Below are 27711 nucleotides of genomic sequence, written 5' to 3' on the forward strand. Positions count from 1 at the left end.
AGAAACGGAGGGAAATAATAAAGAATATATATATAAAAATATAAAGGAAAAAAAAAAGTCGAAAGAAAGGAAAAAGAAAGAAATGAAAAATATAAAAGAGGGAAATAAAGTTGAAAAGAAAAAAGGGGGAGAACAGAAGATAAAAAATGAGGAGAAAAAATAAAGGAAAAAATAAGGGGAAAAATTAAAAATAAGAGGAAAAAAAGTTAGAAGAAAAAAGAAAAAGCAGACAAATGGAGGGAAAAAAATAAAAAAGGTGCCTGCGGTGACTGCCGGCAGCGCCGTCCGTGGGGCAGCGCAGGTTCCCGGCGCCTTCCAGCGCCCAGCACTGAGCCGCTGCCTTTGCGAGCAGCCCCGCGGCGCGGCCGCCGCCGCTGTCGTTGAATAATCAGAATCACAACAATAATAATAATAACAATAATAATAATAGTAATCATAATCACAGAGGTATTTAATCAGCCTCAGAGCGGCTCCCGAAGCAGCCAGCTCCGAGCCCTTCCCGCGGGCAGCGCGCTGCGGGGCTCGGCTCGGCTCGGCTCGGCTCGGTTCGACCGTGTTCGGCACGGTTCGGCACTCGGCACTCAGCGCGGCTCGGCACCGCTCGGCACTCAGCGGCGGGCGCACGGCGCGCACCGTGCGGCGCGGGGGGGGGGGGGTGGGGGGGGGTCAGTAGCGTCAGGCTCCCATGGCGTCACTATTGACGTTTCGCATTCCAGCCGCTCTATGGAGAGGCCGCTAGGGCCGCTCTCACATAAATGACGTTCCGAGCGAGGCAGCGGAGAGCAGCGCGGAGCAGCCGCCGCCGTCCTCTCTCCCGGCACCGCCGCACGCGCACCGCGGGGCGCTCGCAGCCGCCGCGGGGACGAAGCGTGGCGCCCGCCCGGCAGCTGCTCGCGGGGCTCCGGAGGGCCCTTCCCATGCCCGCGGGGAGAGCGTGGTGCGGAGCCGCAGCCGCCCGGCAGCCCCGCCGTGCCCCACGGCCGCTGGACAGCGCCTGAGAGGGAGCGGGCGCCTGGATGTAAAGACGGAACCCCCACAGCAGCCGAGTACGTACGGGGCGGGCGGGGAAAGTTGCGGCGCCGCGCTCGGAGCTCGGCGAGCGGAGGACAACTTTGGGCTCCCGGCGTGTGCGCCCGGGATGCAGCCTCTGTCCGCCCGAGCCGTGCCCCGGGCGGGGGGGCGGCGGCCGGAGCCGGGCTCTCTCCGCCGGGTGTTGTCATGGAAATGATGCCGCCGCCGGCGCGGGGATGGATGGATGAATGGATGGATGGATATGGATGGATGGATGGATGGATGGTTGGCAGCGGTGTGCCTTCACCTCCTGGCGCGGAGCTGCGCCCCGAGGGGCACCGCGCACGGAGCATCGCCGCGGCCGTGCGGTGCCCCCGGGCCGGGGCCGCGGGCACAGGGAGAGCCGCGAGGGCACGCGGTCGCGGTGCGGTGCTCGGGACGGCCGTGTCGGTGAGCCGCAGCCCCGCACCGGTGGGCTTCGAGGCGCTGCGTTGCGCTGCGAGGAAATTTCCCAGGGAAAGAGCGGAGAAACGCAGCGTCCTGCATAGGGGCTCGGTGCTGGATTTACTCATTCCTTTCTCGAGGAAAAAAAAAAAGAAAAGGAAAAAAAAAAAAGAAACCAAAAACTTTGGGAGCGAGCCGCCAACTTTTCTCCAAGCCGCTCCGCTCGGTGACATTCTTCGCCCGCTTTCTCCCTCCTCCGTGGAGACCGCCGTGCGCCGGGGCCGGGCGCGCTCCGGCCGTGGGCTGCGGCACAGCGGAGCCTCCGCCGGGGGTGGCCCCGAGCCCCCGGGGAAACGGAGCTGGAAACGGAGCTCGGAACTTTTAATTGAACGGAGCTTCCCCCTGCGCGGTCCCTCCCGGGTAAACGGAGGTTTCGAAACTCGGCTTGAAGAAGTCGCAGTCACAATGGAGTGTTTCACGCTTCGCTCCTCGTGTTACAGGGCGGGGAGGGCCGTCACTCGGGGGCCCGATGTAAAGTGCACGGAGGAAGAAAAGGGCTTTGACACGGCCGCTCATTGCCTCCTGATTTACAGCCCCGCGCCGCTGCGCTCCCGGCTCTCGCGGCCGCAGCCCGGGGGGAACCGCGTGCCGGGCAGCGCGGCCGCGTCTCCGGGTAACCGGGGAACGGAAGGGTCCCCTGGGACCGGGATCGGGGAGCTGGGGGGAGGTGCGCTGCCGGGCAGGGAATCTCACAGCCTCCAGCCTCCTAACCCACACGCAGAGATATTCCAGGGATGCCTCGCGGCCCCGCTTCAAGGAACGGAGGGAAGGACGGGGGGGCGGCCGCGGGCTCCTCCCGGCAGGTGAGCGCGGGGGGGCCCGGCCCTCCCGCCCGGGAGAGCCCCGGCGGCCGCTGACCGAGCTCTCTCCTTCCCCCCCTCCCCGCCGCAGCACCCCCCGGGTCGGAAGCGCGCCCCACGCCGCGGCCATCCCCCGCCGCTGCCTCCGCGGAGAGCTCCCAGCCGGCGCCGACCCCGCCGCCGCCCGACGCCGCCCGCCCCGCCAGCCCCACCATTCAGCGCGCAAGGTACCCGCCAGGTGAGCCGGGGGGAGCGGGGGGCGGAGGTGCGAGGCCGCCTCGAGCGGTGGCGGGTGGGTGGGCGGGGAGCGGGGGGGACCCGCGGGGCGGCGGGATGGGAGAACGGCAGTCGTAGCGGCGAGCGTTCCGGTGCCGATCTCCCGCTCGGCTGCTCGGTGGCACGGTTCGTTGCGGCTTTCCGTGACAGCGTCGGGGAAAGAAGGGAGCGCCGCGAGTCTTCTGCTCCGCGGGGTCATCGGTGTCGGTGCCCCGAGAGGAAGGGTCGGGTTGGGGTCAGCAGGCAGCGGGCGGGGGACGAGGAGTTGTGCGTGGCCGCAGCGGACCTTTGTGTAAGGTCTGTTTTGCCGTCCCCAGGTCAGACTTATTTTAGGCTTGGGCTTTCACAGTCTGCCTTGAGCAGAGCGCAGGCCGTAACCCCGGCGTGCCCAGAAACACCCCCAGCCCACACCGCGCCCTTTCCTCAGCACCCGCTCCTGCTGCGAGCTGCTGAAAGCCCTTTTCCCCCACCGGGCTGCACCTGCCCCAGCGCTTGGCGGTGCGGAGGTGCAGGGAAGGCATCGCTCTCCCTTCGTATTTACTCTTCGAGCCGAACCGGCGATAGCAGCGGGACTTGGCACGGGCGCAGATATCGATAGGAAGAAAAGGAATGGTGGGAGATAGGCAGGGCTGGGAGGCGAGGCTTGGGAGAGCGCTGCCCTGCTGCCTGGCTTCTTTCAAAAAATAGCAGTTTGAGGAAACGGAGCTGCTTTGTTGTATTGGTGTTGTTTTGTTTTGGGTTTTTTTTTCTGCCACTTTTTAATGCTGACTCAAAAAGAAGACAGATCGGAGCACCGTGTGATAGCACAGTGAGATCTGGTGCTTGGTTCCCACGTACCTGCGCAGCAGAGCTGCGGGCTGGTTTGGCACCTATTAGTTGGGTTCTTGCATGGCACATTCAAGTGGATATCTAAAGTTTAACTAGCGGAGGGAGTTCTTAAAATACCAAAGCAAGCCCCATTATTTTCCACGCGGCTTTATTTTTTAACAGGAGTTATTTATCAGCTGCTTATCGCCGCAGTTAAGATTAAATGAACTTAATTTTGGTGGCCGCTTTCCCGTGCTCCTCTTCTCCTTCACTGGGGAAGTGGCACAGATGTGTGCACGCCGGGCACCTCGGGTTTGGGTGGCAGCTGTGGGGCAGCAGCCTGCGGTCAGGTGAACCTCACATGGGCTGTGGGGCTGCAGCCACAGTTTCCTGCCAGCAACAAAGGGGACAGTTTGAAATGGAACAGGACAAAGTCTCTGTGGCCGAAAGCATCCCAGCTCTTGGTGAGCCACGGTAACTTGTAGGACTGATGGATGAAAAACAATTCTATTATAAAAGCAGAAAGACCCCATCCCTTTTCTCTTCCATTGCTGCCGATATGGGGTATGTTTGAGCTCTGACACCTGCTGCTGATGTTGTTGCTTTCGTAATAAATGTCGTTCTTAATATTATGCATTTGGTAATCTAGTTTACCCTTCATGAAGATTTTATGGCACACTTGCACGCATACAGGGATAGATTTAGAGCCATAAACCATTCCCGTTCTGCTTATCTAATTCTCACTGACACCTATGGATGTGGAGCAGCGGATCTGGGGCAGCCCGAGATGGATCCTTCTCCCACTGACACCGCTATAGATCGGAGTCGCTTCCCAGTAGCAGACCCCCAATGCACGTTTCTTGCCGAAGGGCAGCAGCTCGGGGCAGATTTATGCTTCTCACCTCCAGGTGAGAGCTGGAGGCTCCGACGGAGCTCCGGGCAGTGTGGGCAGCTGGTTGTCGGGAAGGAGGTAGTGAGTGGGGCGGTGGGCTGTGGGGCTGGCTGTAACCTCCCCCTTTGCCCCCGCAGATATGCCCTGTGTGCAAGCGCAGTATAGCCCTTCGCCGCCCGGTTCGAGTTATGCAGCTCAGACCTACGCGTATGGCTCGGAGTACAGCTCGGAGATCATGAACCCGGACTATGGCAAGCTGAGCATGGAGCTGAGCGGCACCGAAATCACTGCCACCGCCACCACCTCCCTCCCCAGTTTCAGCACCTTCATGGAGGGTTACTCCGGCAGCTACGAGCTCAAGCCTTCCTGCCTCTACCAAATGCAATCCGCTTCCTCCGGCCAGAGGCCCCTCATCAAGATGGAAGATGCCCGGCTTTCCACCTACCAGCCCTCGCTGCCCCCCTCGGTGGATGAGAGCATGCCCAGCACCTCCATGTACTTCAAGCAGTCGCCTCCCTCCACGCCCACCACGCCTGGCTTCCCCCCACACCAGAGCCTATGGGACGAGCCCCCGCTGCCACCCACGCAGACCTGCCTGCCCCCCGGACACCTGATGGAGGCCGCCCCCATGAAGACTGCGCCTCCGCGCTTCCCCCTCTTCCACTTCAAGCACTCTCCTCCCCACACACCGCCAGCAGGCCCCCACATGTGCTACGACCCGGCCTCCTTGAGCCTGCCACTGGGCTCCGATAGACCACCGTCCAGCCAGGCGCCCATGGAGAGCCACTCCTATGGGCTGCCCCTGGCCAAGCGGCCGGCCACCTTAGCCTTCTCACCGCTCGGCCTCAACGCGGCCGCCTCAGGCCTCATGGGCGAGGCCAGCGGTGGTGGCGGTGGCGGGCTGCCCTCCCCGCCCAGCAGGAGTTCCTCATCCGGGGAGGGCACGTGCGCCGTCTGTGGGGACAACGCTGCCTGCCAGCACTACGGCGTGAGGACCTGTGAGGGCTGCAAGGGCTTCTTCAAGGTGAGACACCACGCTCCGCTCCCTGCCTGCCGCCCCTGGGCTCCAAGCCCTGCGCCCGCCATCAGTAGTGGTAGAAGTGGCTCAGAGGGCAAAGCAGCGCCAGCGTGAGGAGGGAACCTCAGGCGGCATCGTGTTTGGTTGCTGCCTCAGCGCTGCTCTTGGTCCAGGTGTCCCAGCCCTGTAGCTCTGAAGCACTGCTGACACCCATAATCCACTCGAGGCAGACGAAACCACATGCTGACATTTTTTTAAGACCAGAATTTCTTCTGCTTTTAGATTTAGGCACTTCATAATTTCAGTGAATTTAGTTCAGGTTTCGGTATTTTTTTTTAGAAATGGCACCAACCAAGCACTCAGGGTAGACTTTCTGGGGAGCAGTTTTAAGCAGTGGACTTCTAAAAAGTTGATAAATTCAAGGCCAGGTTGGATGGGGCCCTGGGCAGCCTGAGCTAGTGTGGAGCAGCCCTGCCCATGGCACGAGGCTGGGGCTGGGTGGGAATGTGAGGTCTCTTCCAGCCCAGACCGTTCTGTGATTCTCTGAGTCTATGAAATCTGGGATCGATTCAATGTATTTCTTTCAGCACAGATAGGAGTCGTGCCCCCGTTCTGGCAAAAGATATCCTAACTACGATGGGAACAAAAATAGTCCCAGAATAGTTGGAAGGGAGGGCTCACCTCATTACGCTGTTGTTGTTGTGTGCAGAGCTGCTACTATTACTCAGTAATAATCCTTTGGCAACATGCTAAAATACACATCTCCCCTGCAACTCGCTTGCTATTTAAAAATAAATATAAAATGGAGCACAAATAACCTGGAAATGGCAGCTCCTGTGGGCCAGATCCTGCCCCCGTGGAAACCCACAGAATGTCCCTTGCTGGGGGCAGGATCCAGAGCTTGTCCTGCACGGTTCTTTTCTCAGTTCTGAACTGCAGTGAATGGCATTTGCTGTGTCCCTTGTATTTAGTCCATTTAAAATAGCATTTCCCCAATAATTTAATTGCAGTGAAAGATTTAATACCGAACGCTGAACTGATGAATTTGATCCTCTTCTGATGTCTTTCCTATTAATATCTTTCCGTGCTAAGCTGTCTTGACTTCAAGTATGAAAACGATATACAAATATCCTAATATATTATTATATATATATATATTTGTGACGACTTCTGTTACGTTCTTTCGAGGCTCTCCAGGTTTCTAAAAGTTTTTAATGTACTGTATGGTTCTTAAAACATTTTCAGCGTTAATGACATATATATGGCTACAGTCTAACTCAGTCCATTTCTTTTTTCCCCAAAAAAGTCAGGTCAGCTTTCCTAGAATATTTAACTAAATATATTTGGAGGAGTTCTGCTATTTTTACTTTTCTCCCCGCTGGTTTTAACGGCCATCCAAACCAGTTGTTGTGGCATTCGCCTAACAATAGCGGTAGCGGGAGAAGTACATCACAGATCGTTTTGATTTTATTTTAATAAGGTCAGCAATAATCAAGGGAATGAACCAAGTAGAAAATTGTTCCCAAAGGGATATTAAAAGCGGAGATAATCTAATCCCCAAAGGTAGATGCGATGACCTGGTAATTTCAGATATGATTTTATCATTCAAAGTTGCCTGTCTCCGGAGACTTGCTTCAGAACAATCCTCAATGATTTTCATTGTCAGTAGCTAACACTAATAAAATTGTTTTTCCTGCAGGCTAGTGTGTTAGGAAATTAATTTTATCTAATTATATGAATTGCACTGTCGCTTTTCATGTTGTAATTAAAATACATGTTGTCAGGTTCCAAGTTGCTCGCAAAACTCTCCGTTTACTGTTTTTCTGTTGCCTTTTCTCAGAGGACGGTTCAGAAAAATGCAAAATATGTTTGCCTGGCAAACAAGAACTGTCCAGTGGACAAGAGACGCCGTAACAGATGTCAGTACTGCCGCTTTCAGAAGTGTCTCAGCGTCGGCATGGTGAAAGAAGGTAAGGGCTACTGCTATTATTATCTCAAAAGCTGGAGCGTTATGGTTAACGAGCACGTGTGTCCGTGTGTGTGTGGACAGAGATGTCTTTACTACGGACTTGGCAATGTTAGACTCCTAGCTGGCCCCCGAAGTTGTGCATCTGTGCAATAATAACATGTTGATTTTTTTTTGTTTCCGGTCGCCTGAGTGAGTTGGTTTATCGTGCTGAGGCTTTCTGAGAGCCCAGAGCTGAAGGATCACAAGGTCACGAGGGGATAATTTGACCCTGGCCAAAATGTCTCCTTTATGAACTCCGAATGCCATTCAATAATGCAGTTAGCTTCTGCGCGTTACCTCACGACGTCGGTGTTTCGTTGTGTGGGGTGCTTTTTTGCATAGGATCTTGTCTCGTGGCCACAGGCTGATTGTAAATTTGCAATTAATTTAAATGGAAACAGGATCAACTCATTAGTCCAAGTTCTGCAAATATTTAAATATGTGAGTAATACTGTGTAAGCAGTACTATTGCAAATACTGACATGGGTAATACAGCCTGTATATTGCAACCATGCTTTTTGACTGCTTTGAGAAAGCTAAAGTTACTGTGAAAGAACAGCCCTGCCATATAGCAGGTGACATTTGTGTTTCACACTGCCTTCTTTCAGCAGTAAGGCTGTGTGTGCACATATAGGGGCACATAGGCGTGCTGCAAACAAAGCACGAGTGCTAGGAACGCAGCTGGGCTCCAAGAAAGCAGTTATGCTGCTGCTTACAGTCGTGGTTTTAAGCAGTTTTGGTACCGTTTGTTTGCAATCAAAGGCATTGACAGCGTGTGCTGAAATTGGAGAGTGCTCTGATTTTTGCTGGGCTGGCCATCGCGGGGGAAGCAGGTGCTCGTGCTGCTCTGCCGTTTTACCGTGTCCTCACCACCGACCCCCTTCTTTTTTATGTAGTTGTCCGCACAGACAGCCTGAAAGGGAGAAGAGGTCGGCTGCCTTCCAAACCAAAGAGCCCCCTGCAGCAGGAACCTTCGCAGCCCTCCCCGCCTTCTCCTCCCATCAGCATGATGAACGCCCTCGTACGAGCTTTAACCGATTCCACGCCCAGGGAGCTCGACTATTCACGAGTACGTCTCGCTTTTCTTTGTTTGTTTTCTGCATGGAAATGAGTCACGGGCTGCATTCCTGGCTGGTTGGCTGAAATGAAAATAAATGTGAAATTGGGGCAAGAGTAGAAGTTTGTCCAGCTGGCCGTGCCTTTTGGGCGGGTGGGTAATGGTGGGGAAGGAGGCGTGCCAGCGCTCACTTGGCAGCTATTCATGGTGAGGGTCTTGTATTCGAGGTTATCTACTGCATGGTGGAAGCAAAAATGTGTGGATAAGTAGAGCAGTTGTCTTGCAAAAGGCTGTAATTACAATGCAACTGATTCATCTGCCAAACTCAGGAGTATCCATATGTCTGGTTGTGCATGCTACAATCTTACAGAACTTTGACAATGAGCAGCTAGGAGTGTTGCATTAAATAACACTCAATGGATAGGTCTGTTTACGTTGAAATATAGGACATTTGCCATTAGTTAAATGACAACACAGCCCAGCTTTGGATACCCCAGCAGGAATATTTCTTAAGTAAAACTCCCATTTGGGAAACAAACCTCTAAATCAAAATTCTAAAAGACTGTTTCAGCAAAGCTTCACCAAATAATACATACTTCTATACTCTAGTTCTTTAATGTGTACTGTACACCATTTAAATATTGATAGGGTATGTTTTGAAAGCTTATAAAACTGCTCTGCCGTTATTAAAATATAGTGTAGATGTAGCTTGTAAATTGCATTCTTAGGAAGGTTGAATATATGAAAAGGAAAAACTATAGCTACGGAAAAACAAGATCAAATTCCTTCCACATAATGAAATATGATTAAGTCTCAGACTGTGAAAAATACCGCTGTACTCAGACAATATTCACATTGTCCATTTATCACTTGTTGCTAAGTAATATTTAATGCTAAAATATGTTATGTCGTGATTACATAAAAATATACTCTTTGAGCTTAGAATACGCTTACATGTATAAATTTTAATTACTTCTTAATATATATTATAATTTAGCAATTGTAGGTGTGCTGTAATTTCTTCAAGCTAGTCAGTATGTATACAGTCCAACAGTTTTACAGATTATTTTTGTGAATGAATTGTTTAGAGTCTGACGGCCTTTGAGGGAGAATACATTGCCCATATTTCCATGTATTTTAACCTACCCAGGGAGTCCCAGGGTCGTTCTGCAGTCACCGAGGCCTCCGTCCAGCTGTGCTCTTGGACAGGAATCTGCTGGGTTCTGTAGTGTTACACGAGCATGACAGCTCAGTCCGTGAGAGCATTATCCAATCTCATGTATTTACCTACAGAAACAAAATTACTCTGCATTATGTATAATAATAATCAAATGAAAACTCTGGCTTTTCTTTAATGTGACTTTCTTCTTTATCCTGTGGCTGTTATTCCTCTTCATATGGAAACAGCCCTCAGATCTCACTGCTGAACAGTCCTGTTGGTCGTTACAGAAAGCATAAGATTGACAGCAGGTTAATTTAGTTTCGGTAGCTAAAAGATTACATATGGTTGTTAAGACACACTAATACATATGTTTTTCTTTACATTAAAATATATACTTACCTGTTACGCTCGGCAGCGCTGAAAATACAAAAAATAAGCTAAGTAATAGATTCTCATGCTTTTCATAAACCTTAAACTTTTTTAAAAAAGTTCAGGGAAATCAGAAAGCACTGCTGAGTAAAGACTGAGATTAACTAACAGAAACATGCAGGAATCCCACTGTACCACTCAAAACTAATGCAGAGGACCCTGTACCGGTAGGGACGGGCTTGTGGCACGCTCTGCTCGGCCGTGACCCGGCCGTGCACCACAAATGGGTGGATCCAAGCCTGGCTTGGAGTCAGTCCTAACGCTTCCATAGTCACGACCTTAATGTTTAGCATGGTCTTCATGTTTGCAAGATGTTTGCAGCGTCTTGACTGTTGCAAAAATACAGATAAGAGTTTTGGAGAGGAACGTGCACCTCTTCCCTCCGAACAAATGCAACAAACTACACCAAAAAACAAAGTTAAATTACATAAGCCATGAATTTTAAAACAAAACACAGTGGAACCAGTTCTGTTGAGAACATGGCTACGTCTCATTTCAGCACTGGTTTTAACTTACCAGCCCACAGCAATGGTATATTTAGGTACTTGGTTTCAAAAAGCAATTGCTAGGAACAGAATTTGGTTTATGAACTTTTTAAAGGCCAAGGGCCGTGGTCAGGTCTCACACCTGTTTCACTGGTACAATTCCACGGGTTTAGACTTCTCAGTAAGTGAGATGAGAAGCAGACCCTGTACCTTGCTGTCCTTCTTCAGGCAAAGCAGACGCCGACTTAAATGGAAATGTTTATTTTTTGAAGGGGCATTCAGCCAATAATCCCACCCCAAGCCCCTGCTAAAAAATGTAGCAAATATCGGTGCTTCTGAAACAGGAAGGGTAGATGCATGGAGAAACAAGCCTAGCTTCTAGCTGTCGTACTACAAATATGCAAAGCCATCGTTATTAGACTTCTGTAGCTGCAGCAGTCCGTGGTGGTCTGATAGAAGTAGGCAGAGGGTCGGGCTGGATCATGCTAGCAAGCTATCAGCCTTTTAGATAAACCTTATAGATTAATGCTACTTGCTATGCACGCATCTCCCCCCTGAACCAGTCAGTGTTGTTTAATTCCTAGCAGGGCAGCAAGCACTGAGTAGGGCAGAGCTATCTTTTCTGGGGCTATCCCTGTGGCAGGGGAGTTGGGAGTGGATAATTTTTGAGGTCCCTTCCATCCCAACCCGTTCTGTGATTCTCCTAAATTAAATCAAAATGAGGCAAAAAAATCTTTTGTGCACAAAACAGCAACATACTTTTTTTTATGTCTTCTTATATACACATAAGACTGTTGGAAGTAAATAATATTTTATTTCAGCTATTCTCTCTAAGTGCTAACTCTGTGTAGCAAGCAGTGACATATTATAGCAGTTCAAAACTACATAATTCCCTATAGCCGTTACCTTTCTTCTAAAAATGCTCTCGTGGGCTGAACTGTAGTAACACACATGGGTTAATTTTTCATGCATTCAATTTAATTAAGTGGCCCACGTGGGGTATATAGTACTGTAGCATTCAGTTATGTAACCTAATGCAGCATTCAGCTTTGTCGGACCATATTCAAACTTTGTCTTACTTTTGCTAAAGGCATGCTTTATAATTACTGAGAACAACTCAATACCTGACATCAATACACCAACTAGCAATGCATTATATTTTGGGTGAATTTAGGGTAGTATCTTTTATCTTTTCCCCCCTTGTCATTGATCAGAGGGTCAAGAACGTGTATTGCCTTAACACTACCTGCAGGCAAGGCAGGAATTTCCATCAGCCCATATTTTCTATTCTCTCATAGAGAAAGGAGTCAGCTCAGCTCCTGCACAACAGAGAAGGTCTTTTAGAGGTTGAGGAGCTGAAGACCACAAGCTGGACAAGCCCACCACCTCATACTTGCTATCTTAGTTTCATTACCAGGGGCTGCAAGGTCTCTGCATACCATCTTTTTCTACCCACTAACCATTCCCCAGTGCATTGTGCTGCAGTTCAGTGCCAGGGGTAGTGGTTTGCACTGCATGAGCTTTGTTATCAGCTTCTTTCAGTTTGAGGACTGAACAGATAAACCTTTTGCAGTGTACAAATTTTCTACTGCTGTTTCCCATCTTCTCTATATTTTGTGCCCTCTCTTGCATCCCTCTCTTCCTTCTGAGTGGCTGTGACAGAATTTGTCTCCGTGTGAGCACCAACAGCCCAGATATGGTTAGAGGTTTCTAGGATTTCTCATGTCTTTGCTGTGGTTCAACAGTCAGTCTGACTGTGAAGCTGTGTCCTTCATTCATTCCTTTCCTATCCACAGCAACCAGCTCAAACTAGGGCAGGCAGGGAACAGGATGCCTACTCAAGAGGGTCTGCTGGCATTTCCCCCCTCTCTGCCCTGCATGGAGGGGACGTTGGGTGATAAGTGCAGCCAAAGGGGTATGCCTGTAGTAAGATCCCTCCAGGCTCCCACCACACTCAGTGGAGTGGGGACATAAGGTCTTTTTGCTTCTCCTCTGGCGTGGGCTGCTAGGAATACCTTTAGACTGATGGACTCAGGCCCTGAGTGTGGAAAGTAGTTTTTAGTGGGTGTGCACTAATGGAGATCACCGCATCCTTTCCCTGGCTGTCTCAGAGGCAGGGCTCAATCAAAGTCCCACCCAGAAATACCCCACAACGATGCCTGATGGACAAGTTGCTGTTACAATACATTCCCAATTATTTGGCTCCGAGCACATAATCAGACACCAAAAGCTCCTGTTACTTTTTCTCTTAAAAAGAGCCGTGCCCTGGGGGCGACAGGGATCCAGTGCTGAGGAAGTGAGAGATAGCAGGGAGGGGGATGCAGAAGGGTTGTGGGGAAGTTCTTCAGGCTGGGGCTGTTGAGCAGTGATCAGTCATCTGGAAGAGTTATGGCCGAATCAGTGGGATAATAGGTTCTCCTGAGCCTGAAACGCTTCTCTTTGCAGGATAAGAGGTGATACAGGGCAGCTGGTTTACTTTCAACCAATTCTGTATTCAAATGAAGCCATGCTGCACGTGTCAGATAAAAGATGATTTATCTTGCGAGTCTCTATCACTGTCAGATAAAATGCAGTTTGAGAGGCTGGGGAAGAAATCTGCATTTTGGACATACTGAGACAAATTCATCAATGGGCAAAATGTTTAATTGCAGTAAGCTAAATAGTGTTCCTCCTTTATTGTGGTTGAAATTATCCTTCCCGCCAGATTGCTGCTTCTGTTTGTTAATAGCATGGAGCTACTTGCAATACGTGATAAATAATGTATATTACTTACAAATTTCAAACAATTTCTCCAGTAGTGGAAATAATCTTCTCAATGTGCATCTGAATAGCAAAATGCATCCAGGTAGCTGAGCAGGTAGATAGATGGAGACCTGCTCAGTGCACCTTGGATGCTTATGCCAGCATTGCTGCAGAAGGAAGTGTTGTCAGGCAGGTAGCACTGTATGCTCCTTGGGATGCCCTAAAATGCATGTCATGTTGTAATGTTGCTGTCTGTGCTTTTTCTTTCAGTACTGTTCCACCGACCAGGCTGCTGCAGGCACAGATGCAGAACATGTACAACAGTTCTATAATCTTCTGACTGCCTCCATTGACATATCCAGAGGCTGGGCAGAAAAAATTCCAGGATTTACTGACCTCCCAAAAGAAGATCAGACATTACTCATAGAATCAGCTTTTTTGGAGCTGTTTGTACTAAGACTCTCCATCAGGTAACTATTTCATTTTCTCTTCAGCTGATGTGAAAAATCACCCATCTACACGTTCTTGGGAACAAAAATGGTGATACCTTGGAATATCATCAATTGCAAAGAACAAACAAACGAAAAAAATGAGGTGCTAAGGGATTTTATTTAGTATTTTAGTGGGTAGGGATGGTAATAGGAGGATGGTTGGACTAGATGATCTTGTAGGTCCTTTCCAACCTAATGTAGCTATGAATCTATGAATCTATGACATAAAACATCAACGTCTGCATCCACAGGATATGACGTATAATTTGTTTCATGCTGCAGAAAAAATATGGCAGTGATTTAGAAAGGGAGCATAGTTCTCACTAATGTGCTTTTTTATTTGATATACCGCATCCTCTTCTTCCATAGTTATCAAAATTGATCCTTGGGTACAGTTTGAGTAACTTTGCTTCATACTCATCAGCGTAAGCTATATGAAAGCACTTTGAGTATAAAAGCATCTCCTTTTTTCTCCTTTTTGCCTGTGCACGTCTCTCTAGTCTGTTTTTGAAAGGGATAAAGGAGCTTTAAAATCCCGTTGAGATTATTTTTCTCCTTAATACCAAGTCACTCAGCAGAGCGAGGTGCTATCTGTCAGCCTGGCACTAGTTAAGATGTTTCACCAAAGACACTTTGAGGGGCTGGATGAATTCCACACCGGTGATTTGAATTATGCCCTTGTTTCTTTAGGTTGAAAATGACCTTTAAATGTAGTTCTTAACAGGGATACTGGCAATGGGGGGTGGGAGGAGAGAGAGCTTGGCAGTAACATCACTCTTGCGATAGGTTCTCACATAAAGGAGTCTATTATGTCGTGTTTATTGTGCATTATTGCACGCATTTTCCTTTGTTGCTTTTTTTCTTTATTAATTTTTACAATATGAGAAATGCAGATCAGACTAAGTAAGTGCTGAGAGTTGCAGAACCTCATCTTTCTTCAGCTTTTATTAGTTTTGCATTTCAAAATGCACGCACGTAGTATTACTGCAGTTCAAACATACAGTATTTAATGTAAAATGTCTTCTCTGTTTATGCCTTTGGGCAGGACCAAAATCTTAACTAATTAGACAGTCTACACCACATGCTACAGCTAACCTCAGGCTTATAACTCTACGAAGTAAGCAATCATAGAAGCTTGTTTGTTGTACTTTTGCCCCAAGGGAGAAGCATATTGTCAAACGTGAATGCCCACATATGTCTCAGGATAATGTGCCTTGGATTTTAAATGACAGAGGCTTCAATATCGGTTATGCATTTTGCTGTAAAGTTGAAGATGCGCTTCTAATTTTTTCAATTATTTTTATTTGAGGTCTGATACTGCTGAGGATAAGTTTGTATTCTGCAATGGACTTGTGCTTCATAGACTTCAGTGCCTTCGTGGATTTGGGGAGTGGCTCGACTCTATTAAAGACTTTTCCTTAAACTTAAAGAGCCTTAACCTTGATATCCCAGCCTTAGCAAGTTTATCAGCTCTAACTATGATTACAGGTAAGTGTTCCTTTGTTACTATAATGCTTCAGACTCCAGTGCTTTACCTTAGTGTAGATTCAAGCAATTTCAGTTAACTTAGTGATATTCCGGATAAAGTAATTGCAGTTTTTAAGTGCTATAATGACCACCCTGAAAGTGTAGACTGCAACATTAGACCATCAGATACATCTACTAAATAGTAATCTAATTCCCTATTTCTTCATGTTTTCATTGTTTCCTTGGAATTGTCTCTAAAAAGCAAAATGCTTCCAGGCAAACTGAGTAGCTCCCACAGAAGCCTTTTGAAATCCTTGCTGAATTCCTAGAAAACAACAAATCACCAGAGTGAAGTCTTCTGCATTGGAATACTGACATCAGGGTGGCTGGAGAGCTAGAAGCTAGACAGCTAATATCGCATGGTGGCTGAAAGAGTGGTGCTTTTGGGAGCCAAGCTGCTGTGGGTATTCCACATTCTGATCTGTTGAGAGAGAAAAATAGGAGAATAGTAAGAAAAAAGGTCTCTTCTGCAGCTTTGCAAAAGCTTCTGGGTGTGCCAAGATACGTGCCCGTATCTCCTCTTCTTCCTGATGGGGGTGAACAGCTGGAAAGTAAAGTAAGAACCTGCCAAATCTGGCTAGGAAGTACAAAACAAGGGAGCATAATGTTATGAAGTATCACTTTCTCGTCCCCAAACCAACAAAGCCTCTTGAAGTGTGCGCTGCATACTTTGGGCTTTTGGTAATTCAGGAGGCACGGCTGGAGGGGAGGGAGCGGCTAGGAGTGCTAGGAGTAAAGGCATCTGATGAGCCACGGGAACTCAGAGCAGCTGAAAGGCTGACTCTCGCTTCAGAAAAGGTGCTAGCAGGAAGGTGCTGCAGGTGTGATGACAGCATGAGCCAGCACCTCAGCATGGCTCGAGCTGAGGCTGCCTGAGGATATTGATTTCCTCCTGCATTTTAAGCAACGACCAGTTTGCAGGCAGTAGCCTCAACTAAATCAGCTGCAGTCTTTATTTGGATGAGTTGACGCTTGGGAAACACTGAAATAAAATGCTCAGTGTCAAATGCAAAAACATGTATATTGGCTAGTTCACACTGACACTTGTAGGGATAAAGTTTTGACTTCAGAGGTTAGGTGGTACACTTCTCTCTTGTGTTTGAGTGAGGGGTTCACTTATACTTGTTGTAGCACTAACACCAGAAGTGTTCTCAGGTTTTAATTAATTTACATTTGATTTTTTTTCTGCAGTTTGGAAAGGGCATGTTATGGTCCAGATTCTGCTTTTTTTAATGAAACTCATAAGTCTAGAATAACTTACTGGGGTTCAAGTGAAAATAAATCTGAAATGAATGATATGTTAAACTCAGAAAGAGTGTTCCAACTTATTTTTTACTTCTTTATACAAAGATCTTGCACAAGCATACATGTATATATGTATTATAAATACATATGTATGTGTATATACATACCTATGTACAAATACTGTACATATGTGTGTGTGTTTATGTATCTGTAATCAAGGACAGTTACTATCTCTCTCCATATGTACATACACACATGCATATATGCTCACATATATATAGTGCCTGTCATTGATTTTGGTTATTGCTGATATACCTGATACGTCTTTTTAGGGAGACAGATTGATGGAGCTTGTTCTTGATTACCTTCCTGGAGGCTGAGGGGATGTAGGTAGATAAAGAGGAGTGTGAATATAGATAAGGCTGTTCTATTGGAAGAAAAGTCTTTTCTCCTTGCAAAGCCATGTCCTGTTTTTTTTTTTGTTTGTTTGTTTGTTTTTTGAGTCAGACACTGTTTGTTTAGATACCTTGAAGGAATCCAGGACATCCAGTGAGTGGCTCAGGTCACCATACAGTATTTAATGGAAATATTTTTTAATTGCTAAAGCCCCACATTCCTTCATTTCATTGATAACAGCCCTTTCATGAGTTTGCTATCTTGTACTGTTTTTCTTGAAGTTTCTAAACAAACAAATAATTGGTGCTTTTAAAAGGAGAGCATTTCTGTCCCTAGCAGCTTTAAGGTTTTCCCTATTTGTCAAGTTTTTCTTGATTTCCTGTACTCTATGGTAGGGAACCTGCTGTAGCAGGGTTGGTCTAGATTCTCTCCAGAGGTCCCTTACAACCCCTACGACTGTGATTTTCTCCCCTGTATGAAATGGTGCTTAAAATTCATGTAGTTTTCTGTTTATTCTTTTATGTCACAATGCCAGAATATCTCTGCTGATTTGCTCTTGGGAAGAGAGGCCCCCTCCATGCAATCTAAATTAGATCGAGGCTCCTGTGTCTAGTGATTTATATTCACACGTTTCAGATCTCTAAGGGCACTTAGGGATTCAGTCAAGAAATGTGGCCACCTAAAAATGAATGGTATTGTATAAAGATGAACAATATTAAAAAATAGAAAATGAAAGAGGTAATCAGGTAACTATGGCTAATCACTAATGCTGAGGTGCTGGGTTTTTTCAGAATTTCTCAGCAGTAGTCTATTTGTAATATTCACAATCAGGAAAGCCTTGAGATTTGCCCATGAGAAATGGCGTCCTGTCTTTTCTTGACATTTTGAGTATGACAAATCAGATGCTGGTTTTCTGATAGTCCTGGCAAAAAGGAAGAGCAATGAAGATGAATTTTGGAAATCTGGTATCTGTTTCGTTTTTAAATAACTTTTTTGAGTCTTGGCTTAGATTCAGGTGGATGTTTATCCTACAGAGAAGACACTCTTCTTTCCTGTAACGAACTGTTGGAGGCAGGAGGTAGTAAACCCCAGCTCAAATCCTTCTTGCAAGTTAGAGTGAGAGAGAATGACCTTTTTACAGGGATATAGGATATCCGAATACTGAGTGTCACTGTCTTTTGTGCTGAGGCCATTTGACACGTTTCTTGGGACACAGAATGGTTGCTGTGTGTGGTGATTTGGGGTCAAACTGGTGTTCAGAGGACACACCATAATCCCAGTCTCTGATGTGATTCTAGCGGGAAGAGAATCTCCCCACAAACCTCCTATGTCCCAGATGAATATCCATGTCATTAGGCTGCAAAATATGAAGGAGCAGGAAAGCTGCTCTGTGAATTTAGTTGTTTGCTTTTATTAGAAGTGCTGCGCAACAAAATGTTGGCTTGAGCAACATTTTCTTCATTATTTCACAAGTTGCTCCAGTTCTTATTTTACATTTGTCAGAGAAAATGAATAAACTTCTGATGTGTAAGAGTCATAGCTGGTTTAAATACTGTACAGCACCTTAAGTAGCACCAAGTCTAAGAATTCTCTCTCCCAGTAGAGAAAATGCTCCTGAGAATGATGACCTGTTTGTTCCACTTGATTTCATGAGTGCTCTCCATAGACCAAACAAGGACTTGCTCTTAGGAAGCAAAATCTCTTGTAGTCATTGAAAGTATCGGTGAAGGAGGAAAGTAAGGGAAGTCACTGCTTGCTTTCATATATTTGCTGTTCTGTGAGGGTGACGAGAACAATAAACATCTCTCTCCCAGTAACGGAGGAGGGGATAAATGTAACGCTTCGTGCTGGGGAGTCAAAGACATCCCACTGTTCCCAGTGTCCCAAGGTGCCGAGGGCTGATCTCTCATTTTGGGAAATCAAATCAGCTCCTCAGTAACAGCCGTGGTAATTCCGATGCCCTGTAACTAACCCTACTGACTTGCCTGGATCTGCAGAGCTCCATGTCCTATCTCAACTGCAGCTGCAGGTCACAGTGTATGATGCATAGCTATCAGCATACACCAATATTTATTCTGTTCAGTAATCTTGAAGAGATCAGCAGGAGACCTACTGAATATCACAGTATTCACTGATTCACTGCTTTCTTTGAGTAAAACTGCTGGTATGCATAGCATAAGGTAAACAGGAAAAGATTTTGTAAATTTTCATCCATTAGCAAACCCATATATTTGTGCTTTTCCTGTTTATTTTATATTTCCTGGGAATTTCCAGTGTGCTGTAGGAAGAAAAGCACCATTTCAGAGTGCTACTGAATTTTCAAGTTCTTTCAGATAGGAAATCCTCTGGAAAGAGCACTCAGAATGAATGACATTCGGTTTATTGTGTGTGGCTTGCAAACAGTTAAAATTCTCCAATGTCATAGCCCATCTTTTTTCTTTAAGGTACTCCTTTAGGATCTTCCTCTCTCTGTCTCTCTTCTCCTTTTTTACTTCCTTCATTTGGTTAAGAAGGGTTGGGCACAACTTCCTCACAGCATATCAACAGTGCTCTGAGCATCAGCCAGAAGAAAGTAAATAGAAGACACTCACCCCACATCCCCAAGAGAGCAAAAATCAGGTTCTGTCCTATTCTTTTGGGTCTCTTGTTCTGTTGGGATGTAGGATCTAACGAGCTAAACAGGAGTGCCAACATGGAAAGAAAGGCTCTGTCCTTAGTTTCATGATGATCACATCTGTTTAGTATAGATCCCAAGTGTTTCTGTACAACCACTTTATGGCTGGACTTCCTCTAATTCTTACACTGTGTTGATGGTGAAGACCTGCAGAGCGGACAAGATACGAGCTCAGGCTATTATTTACAATATCCTCCTAATTTCCTGAATGGCCATCAATAGCATTCTTCTACCAATGTCAAAATAGATTGAGATTACAATGAAGACCACCTGAAGGGCTCACACTTAGTCTCAAGTTTGTGCTCGCTCTAAAACTGCTTGTGTTTTCTTTCTCTCTCTTGTTGATCTTTTCCTCTCTGCCTCTTCCTTTCTCTGTCCACATCCACACATTATTGTTTGCCCACTTGACACTCTCAGTGGGACGCTGCTGAGCATAGAGCATTCTCACCCTAATTTAGCCAAGCTCAGCATATGTTTTAATTTAAGTGTTTTACAGACCAGTTCAGAGCCACTGTGCATACTGGGCTCATTCACACTCTTATGGCTTTGTTAGACTGGTATTAGAACACTGAGGAATATTGTGAGGTTTCAATTAATGGTGAGTTTATATTTGTATATTTATATTTCTTCCTACTGCTGGGCTCTCCCTTGCAGTTTACAGACAGAGACTTTAGCATCATCAGTCATACCGAGAAGTAGTAATGACTCTGGGGTGGCCAAAAAGGGTCTGGCTGCTGCAGTTCCCTTCTGCACATGGATCTGCCTGACTTTCCTCAGGCGAGGAGGCTCACCTCCTCTTCGGCAGCAGATACCCTCAGTCCCGTTGCCAGGATTCTCCGGAGTGGGTGCTTCGTGTGCTGGGTCTATATACGAGCAGGTGGCAGACTGGAGGAGTGTAGGAGAGCCGCTTATAAAAAAATCCTTCCAGATTGCATTGTCTGCCTTCCCCTCTTCACTTTGATGGGGGGAAATACTGTCAGCATCTGAAGTGAAGCGCTCACTCCTCTTTTCTCCCCTCCCACTCTTTTGATGAGGCAAGAGCTCTTTTCTCCTGTAGCTCCCGGTAGCCTGCGTTAGGTTGTGGTTTTCCTAAAGGCAAACGGTGGTTTCCTGAGTGGTCATCCAGCTCACCTGACTTTAGGTTCTTTGCCCAGAAGAATATGGGTCACCTCCTAAAGGTGGTTCACCCACCTCAATTCCAAACCACCTTCCGATACACTCGTCTTTCCACTGATGGTAAAAGGAGCTCAGGAAGCCTTTCCCACAGCCTGGGGCCTTAGTGAAGCTTGAAAATTAGGCAGTGTGCATGTGGGCCGAGCTGCAATGGGTAAGGGTGCTCCTGAGTATGTCAAGAGGCCGCCTTGCTGTGCAGCCGAGCCATGTGTAAGGCAATCAGAAAACTGTAGGCAACAGAGCCTGGTGTTTCTTTGAGTTAGAGAAGGGGAAGAAGATTGTGAAGGGGGAAGAGAAAATCAGATAATTGTATTGAAACCGAGACAATCAAGAGGCCTATTTTAAGTCTGTACCATTAATCTGCTGCATATCTGACAGGACTGTTTCTGACACCTCAGAATTAATTAAAGCTAAAACTGACCTGCCCTGACACAGAGCACAGAGCCTAAGGGTCTCTCAGCTACTCGAGATCTTCAAAACACTTGTTCTTTTTGAGAGTGTTTTTCATAAAGGTAGCACTGAATCTGCCTAGCCCTGGTGCCATCTGCCCTAAGACAGAGACCAGGGAAAGGACTGGCACAGCTAGTGACTGCTTTTCTTGCTCTTTGACTCTCTTCCTATCAAGCTTGTGCTGATCAGCATAATTATAGCACAGAATCACCTCAAGATTCCCGGAAATTGTGTGTGAGAAAAGGAGAAAGGTGTAAGAAACTCGCTGCACTCACTTTGCCAGAATGAGCTGATAAGTTTGCAGAGCTTTAAAGGCAAGATTTCCAATGAATCATTTTGACAGGCTTATGGAGAGCATCTTTGCCATAAATCACTGTTTTTCTTGCAAAAATCAATGGTATCCTAAACCAGAATGCTGAGAAATCCTATATTCACTTTATCCATGCCTTTTTAATTGTCCTTATAAGAAAGTCTGAATACAATAATATTTACACACCTCCTCGATCAGTTAGAGAAAATCTATTGGTTTTGACTAGCTGTCTTTCTTGGGATAAATCTTGACCTTATCAGTTATGTGTGGATAAGAACATCCTGTGGAATACCACAAATGATTAGGAGACCACTGACTTCAGAGACAGGGCTGCTTACCACAACTGCCTCATGTTGCTCCCTCCAGATTCATTACCAAAGACTGTGGGTCTTTCTTTGTCCTAAAGTCACTGGCTGAATGGAAGAGGCAAGAAAATATGCTTTGTGCTATTTGATCCCTAATTATTAAATTTAAATCTTTGATGTGACTCAGAACCAAGACTCCTTAAGTCTAAGAGAGGTAATGATCAGCTTGTAGTGGCAATGCCAGGGCAAAGTGCCCATCATTAGCGGAGAGGCTCCCACATCAATGGCTTTGACTTTATAGGCCCTGAAGGGACACTTGAAGGATTGGAGTCTGCAAATCCCTTCTTTCAGTGAGGCAGTTCCAGTTGTGAGAAACGACGCCTGTAAAGACAGAGAAGACATCAAACACTTGTATGTAGGCAGTTCATGCAGGAGAGGACAGTCTCGTTCATTGGACACTGCTTTCATGTTGTAGGACCAGATTGCAGATTGAGGTTGTAGCATGTCTTACTCTTGAATTTCCTTAATTTTGTTATTTAAAGTGAGTCTGCTAACATTACAGTCTGTGCACATACCGTATTTTGCGTTGGCATGCTTCATGGCTAGACGTCAGAGATGCAGTTTGTTCATGAAACCTTCTGAACTTGTCAGCGTAAGACAAAGACTGTTTAGTTCTTACTTGAAATGTTAACAACATTGCTGTGAGCTCAAGAGCCAGAGATCATTTTCCATATTCTATGGCAACGTACACATCTACCGAGGCACTGGTTTGAAAATGTGCTCGGCTATTCTGAAGTCAGTGTTGGATCCATTCTAGTATTTCAGCTCTGTAAATCTATATCTTCACTTACATAGCCAGGAAACAACATCAGAACAGATAAAAAGATGGAAACTTTTCAAAGACTGCAAGATTGACTTAATGTCTGCAGATTCTCAGTGGGCCAGGGGTGAAAAAAAACCAAACAAACAACAAACCAACAACAACCTACAGCCTTTCAAATTCATATAAAATATTTATCCCCCAAGATTTTTAATGGCAGAATCTGGCTAAGTATTTACTCCTAGTGACCTGTGTAGTTAAGGTTTACATAATTACACTACTCAACATTTACTGGAAAGGCTTTAAATATTCATTGACTCGTCATGTTTTAATGTAAACAAAGCACTTAGGATACCCAAGATTTTAAATTCTTTCAAGGTGAAAAAGATGTGTGAAGCAGATGTTGCTGCTTGGATGAGTGTTGCTCTGAAGCAGCAGAGCAGGTTGATGGTACTTCATTGCTTCACCTGGCCAGAGATGTACGTGCGTGCCTCCTGGTTCTGATCCCAAACTAGTATTTTTCAGGAGATAGCTCTGCGTAAGTCAGTAAAGTTGAAACAGTGTGAAAGGGCTGAAAATCAGTGGAAAACCAGACATTTCCATTTCTGACTGCCTTCATTGAATTCCATCTGTTTTATTGGTTTGTCAAGAGCATCTAGCCAAAAACGTCAGTAAGAGGAGGCATGAGTAGTTTATACACACACGTCAGGGCAAGTAAAGAAAACTATGCTCTTTCCAGTGTTTATCAGGGGGATGGACAGAGAAACTATTTACTGCCATCTCCTCCTGGAGTAAAGAGTAAGGAGCAGGACTTGGGGCAGTGGGCGCAACATGGCCCATGGCTGCCAGAGGTGGAGGAGAGGAATGGGGCAAGCAAATAGCTTCAGATGCATCAAACAGAAGAAATGCCACGTTCCCTCACTGCTCATTCTATACCATCACTACTTTTTCCATCTGTAGCCACTGTAGTTGGCTAATATTAATTTAACCTGTGTTATTTTAGACTACTGTATCCCATATAATGCTGTTTTGTGTGTAAATGGTGAGCACTTTACTGTGAAGCCACTTCTTACTTGTCTGTGAATTTCCAAGTCAAAGGAAGAATCAAAAGGCCACAAAGTTATTTGAGATTATTCTTCAGAAATGTTAAATTAATTCATCCACTAAACCTTGACAGCAAACAACATGAAATTATCTCTCTCGTGTATTAATATAGAGCCAGCTTTGAATGAATCACACATCTGATTCATTGTACCTAAGCTTGAGGAACTGGGGATGTGCTTAGCAGCATTGTAGCATTTTATAAAGCTATTCGAATGGGGACAGGCCCTGGCTCGCCTTCCTTTTAGGAATATTGAGATTTTTTGTGATGGATAACATAGCAGCCTTTTCACTTTAGGCACTGCAAAATAGTTAACTTCCAGGCTGTTTTTATCTCGAGCCTTTTAAAGAAGAATAAGCTAAAAAGCAGTAGCTGATCAAAATAACAAAGGATGGCGAGTTGCTTTTAGTTTCTTATAGGAGTGTTTGCAAATTCCTGGTGGAATTCTGGGCCTGGTGCTGATGGAGCTGGCTAGGGATATCGATCGCCACTTGAATTCACTGAATAAATAATGGTTGCCATAGTTATTGAGCATTCACAACTGGTGGGGAAGCACAGAACTCTCCAAAACACCTCCTGTGATAGTTTTGCTGGAAAATCACCCAATTAATTCTGTCTGCTATCGTAGAAATTATATGAGATACGCAGGATGCTTGGATGCACTGTACTACAATTTCAGTCACGACTGAGCATCTCTGTTACCTGTTATAGCAGCTGAAAAGAAATGGGGGCTTATCATCTCTTATTTTGTGTGACAGAAAGGTTAACTGACATCACGCAACCCAAACTGTTTTAAGAAACCATACACTTCTTGAAGCATCTTTTGCTTCGAGTGCATAGTTACGCTGAAGCAAACGAGTCCCCTCCACTTGAAGTAGGGATGCTGACGTGTCTGTGTTTTTTCTCTTGTGCCCTCGCTTTGCAGAACGACATGGCTTAAAAGAACCAAAGAAAGTGGAAGAGCTATGCAACAAGATCACAAGCAGTTTGAAAGATCACTTAACTTTCAGTTGCCAAAACAAAGGACAGCCGCTCGAGTCCGCAGAGCCTAAGGTACTGGGTGTTCTTGCTGACTTGCGCTCTCTCTGCACACTGGGACTGCAGCGCATCTTTTACCTGAAACTGGAAGATTTGGTGCCAGCCCCTTCCATTATCGACAGGCTGTTTCTGGACACCTTGCCCTTCTGAGTCCAGCCACCCTCCTGAAAGGCAAATGCCCACCAGAGCAGGCAAACGGATCGTGACTTACCGCTAACATTTCTGCCCTCACTTAAGAGAAAAGCAGCTCCAGCTCTAAAATGAGGTCTTTTCTGGCGCTTTGTCCTTACAACAAGAGGCCTAAAACTTACTGGCTTACTGTTTTGGGGTTGTGTTCTTTGGTTGTTTTTTGGTTTGTTTTTTTTTTGTGCGTGTGTGTGTGTGTGATTTGGGTTTTTTAAACGGCTAATATGGCACTTTTGGACAATGCTATCCCAGCAGCAGTAAAAGGTTAACACGACTGTTTCAAACTGTTGTTTAACGCCTCATGGGACATGAGGAATACAGTGGTAGAAGCTGTGTGTTTGAAAACAAGAACAGCAAATCGTTGTTTGCCAGGGTAGTATGTGTTTTGTGAGGATACCTTTAGCATACTTCCTGCATCAAGGGCACATACATCAGCACAATCGAAACAAAAATCTCACTTTTTTAACAAAGTACATTCGATTGAACATTTCATATCAATCCAATATAGCAAAATGACAATGGCTGTTAGCTCCCATGTTCAAGTGCAATTTTTTAAAGTGCTGTCTTACTAAGTCTTGTTTATTACCTAATTTATTTTAATATGAAAATAAAAGGAAGAAACCAAGTGAGAAATTGACGTGCACTAACTTACATGACAGAGTTTTCCAAACTTGACTCCGTGTAGCGTGACTTACTGACAAATGTCTGTGGGAGACACGGGAACGACCGCGGCTCAGTTGTTCCCTAGACAAGGAAATGCGAGCAAGTAGTGGCTGGAGCACACAGGGTCAGCATCAGGGATGGTTTGCCTTTAGACTTCAACAGAAGTACCTGGTTAGTAAACAGACGCACGATGGGTTTCAAGAACAAGCGAGTCTTGTAAAATAGTATGAATGTAAGTGCTAGGAAGGATATAGTGAGCTGCGTTTAAACATTCCGTGTTCGTACTCCTTTTTGTATGTTTATACTGTTGATGCCATATTAATATGAAATAATTTGTTGCATAGTGTCTTTATTTGTATAAACGTTCGTATGCATGGTATATTGTATTGGCTTCGCCTGTATTTATTGCGATGACTGCCAGCTCATTGGAGCCCTGTTACACACGATAAGGAAATGGGCTGTTCACACTGACTCAGATACACCAGTTGGGAAACTATATACATATATATAATGTGTATATATATATATGTATATACCTATATTTGTGTGTGTGTGTGCGTGAGCGTGCGCGTGTCTTTTTATTAACCATTTGTATATAAAATATCTGTCAGATCACAAGCAGAGCTATTTTACAGTTCATTTGCAGTGACTTCTAAGGCAGTACTGTTTAGCACTTTGATATTAAAATCTCGCTCACGTTTTGCTAAATTCAAATAATATTTAAAGAATTTTAGTTCTAAAAAAACTTTATATGCACTGTATTAAGTCAAAATTTTGTTGGTCATTTTGCTAAGGAAATTTTTGAATGTCAACCTGATGTCACTGTATCTTTTGTTAGCTTTAAACATTCTAGCTTTTGTCTTTTTTTAAACTATGCTGTTTATATGGAAATTAAATTATACAATCAAACAGATGCCAAATGAATTGCCTAATTGCTGCAAAGGATAACCCAGATATCGAGTCACTGTATGGTTTTCAAATAGTAATCTGGTATTTTATCACTTACTATGTTTGGATGTGCTTTTATGAAAAAATTATTCTTATATCAAGATTTATAGTAGTGTCAATAGGGAAACAGACTTCTAATCACTATAGTTAATATTTCCGGTTTACCTGCAGATAATATTTGGAAAAGTATTGCTTTTTGTATTGACTTTTAAGCTTATGTGCAAACATAATAGCATAATTAAATATCAGAGAAGCTAATGTTTCTTGTAGGTTGCTGTAACAAGCCTGACCAGCAAGACAAATATATTTTGACTGAACTTGCTTTTGTATATACTAAATATATATATATATATATACATATATATATATATACACACACTCACACACATGTGCGCATACAAAAACATACAGAAGCCGAATCAGAAAGTATGTTTACCTTTGTCTCCTTGTGTCAGACACAAGGTCCCTTGGGAAATCACTTCTGCCTAGGGACAGAGCCTGCCAGGCGCTGAGCACCAGCGAAGGGGTCATGGGCGCTCCTTGTGAGCGGGCCCTTCCACTGAGTGTTCAGCACAGCACGGTGAAATTGCTTTTCGTTGAGCGAGGTTTATTTATCCAGTGGGATGTGAACGGAGGGAGCAGGTCCAGAGCCCCACGTGAGATTTCATGTAGCCGGTGTGCTTCAGTCTTCCATGGATAGTCTTAACTGTGATACTCTCCCAATCCCGTCACCTACCGAACAGTCCTTCATTTCAACTCCAGTGCACAGACCCATCGTAGAGTGCAGCCAGTGACAGGTCACGATGGTGAAAGGAAGAATTAATGCAGAATAAATCTCCTACCTTCCTCACAGCTCTCTCAGTGTGAACATGCCTTTGTCTAGGCAGAATTCAGGAATATATCAGGTGTTAAGGGAGAGTGCCTTGCTTTTGTTTCAGACAACAGTGTTTCGAGAGTTTCTTCACTCCGCTAACTGCAGTACTTTCTTCTTTTTCCTTTTTTCTTTTTGTGGTGTTAACCTGTGGGTTGAAAGAAATGCTCTTGTACATATACAATGTAAATTAAAATTATTAAATTGAATAACGTTTTTTTTCCAGAGGCCCCATGTGTGTTGAATAAGTATGCTTAATTCTGTTAAAATCTGATGTGAATTTTTTATCATTTATAAAACATTAAAAAATTGTCTACTTGA

The 27711-nt window shown here is 45.5% G+C and overlaps 1 protein-coding gene across 2 annotated transcripts; it reads left to right on the top strand.

Annotated features, from left to right (window-relative positions):
* Positions 1–779: 779 nt before the first annotated feature.
* On the top strand, positions 780–27711 carry NR4A3 (nuclear receptor subfamily 4 group A member 3). 2 transcript variants are annotated; one of them, XM_065752895.1, is made up of 8 exons: positions 780–1046; positions 2407–2553; positions 4428–5314; positions 7149–7278; positions 8213–8385; positions 13462–13661; positions 14992–15170; positions 24610–27711. In XM_065752895.1, exons 3-8 carry the CDS (start codon positions 4430–4432, stop codon positions 24870–24872), a joined length of 1830 nt encoding a protein of 609 aa, XP_065608967.1. In that variant the 5' UTR covers positions 780–1046; positions 2407–2553; positions 4428–4429; the 3' UTR covers positions 24873–27711. The 2 variants fall into 2 exon arrangements, with proteins under 2 accessions (XP_065608967.1, XP_065608968.1); XM_065752896.1 differs by lacking the exon at positions 2407–2553.

Source organism: Cyrtonyx montezumae, unplaced genomic scaffold (genome assembly GCF_038088225.1).
Source record: "Cyrtonyx montezumae isolate F1298 unplaced genomic scaffold, pur_monq_1.0 scaffold_8, whole genome shotgun sequence".
Lineage (NCBI taxonomy): Eukaryota > Metazoa > Chordata > Aves > Galliformes > Odontophoridae > Cyrtonyx > Cyrtonyx montezumae.

Excerpts from the sequence above, each read along its gene's own strand:
- NR4A3 (XM_065752895.1), top strand. The coding sequence starts at position 4,430 with ATGCCCTGTGTGCAAGCGCAGTATAGCCCTTCGCCGCCCGGTTCGAGT. Across the intron at positions 5,315-7,148 it reads GCTGCAAGGGCTTCTTCAAG|AGGACGGTTCAGAAAAATGC; the intron begins GTGAGACACCAC and ends GCCTTTTCTCAG. Across the intron at positions 7,279-8,212 it reads CGTCGGCATGGTGAAAGAAG|TTGTCCGCACAGACAGCCTG; the intron begins GTAAGGGCTACT and ends TTTTTTATGTAG.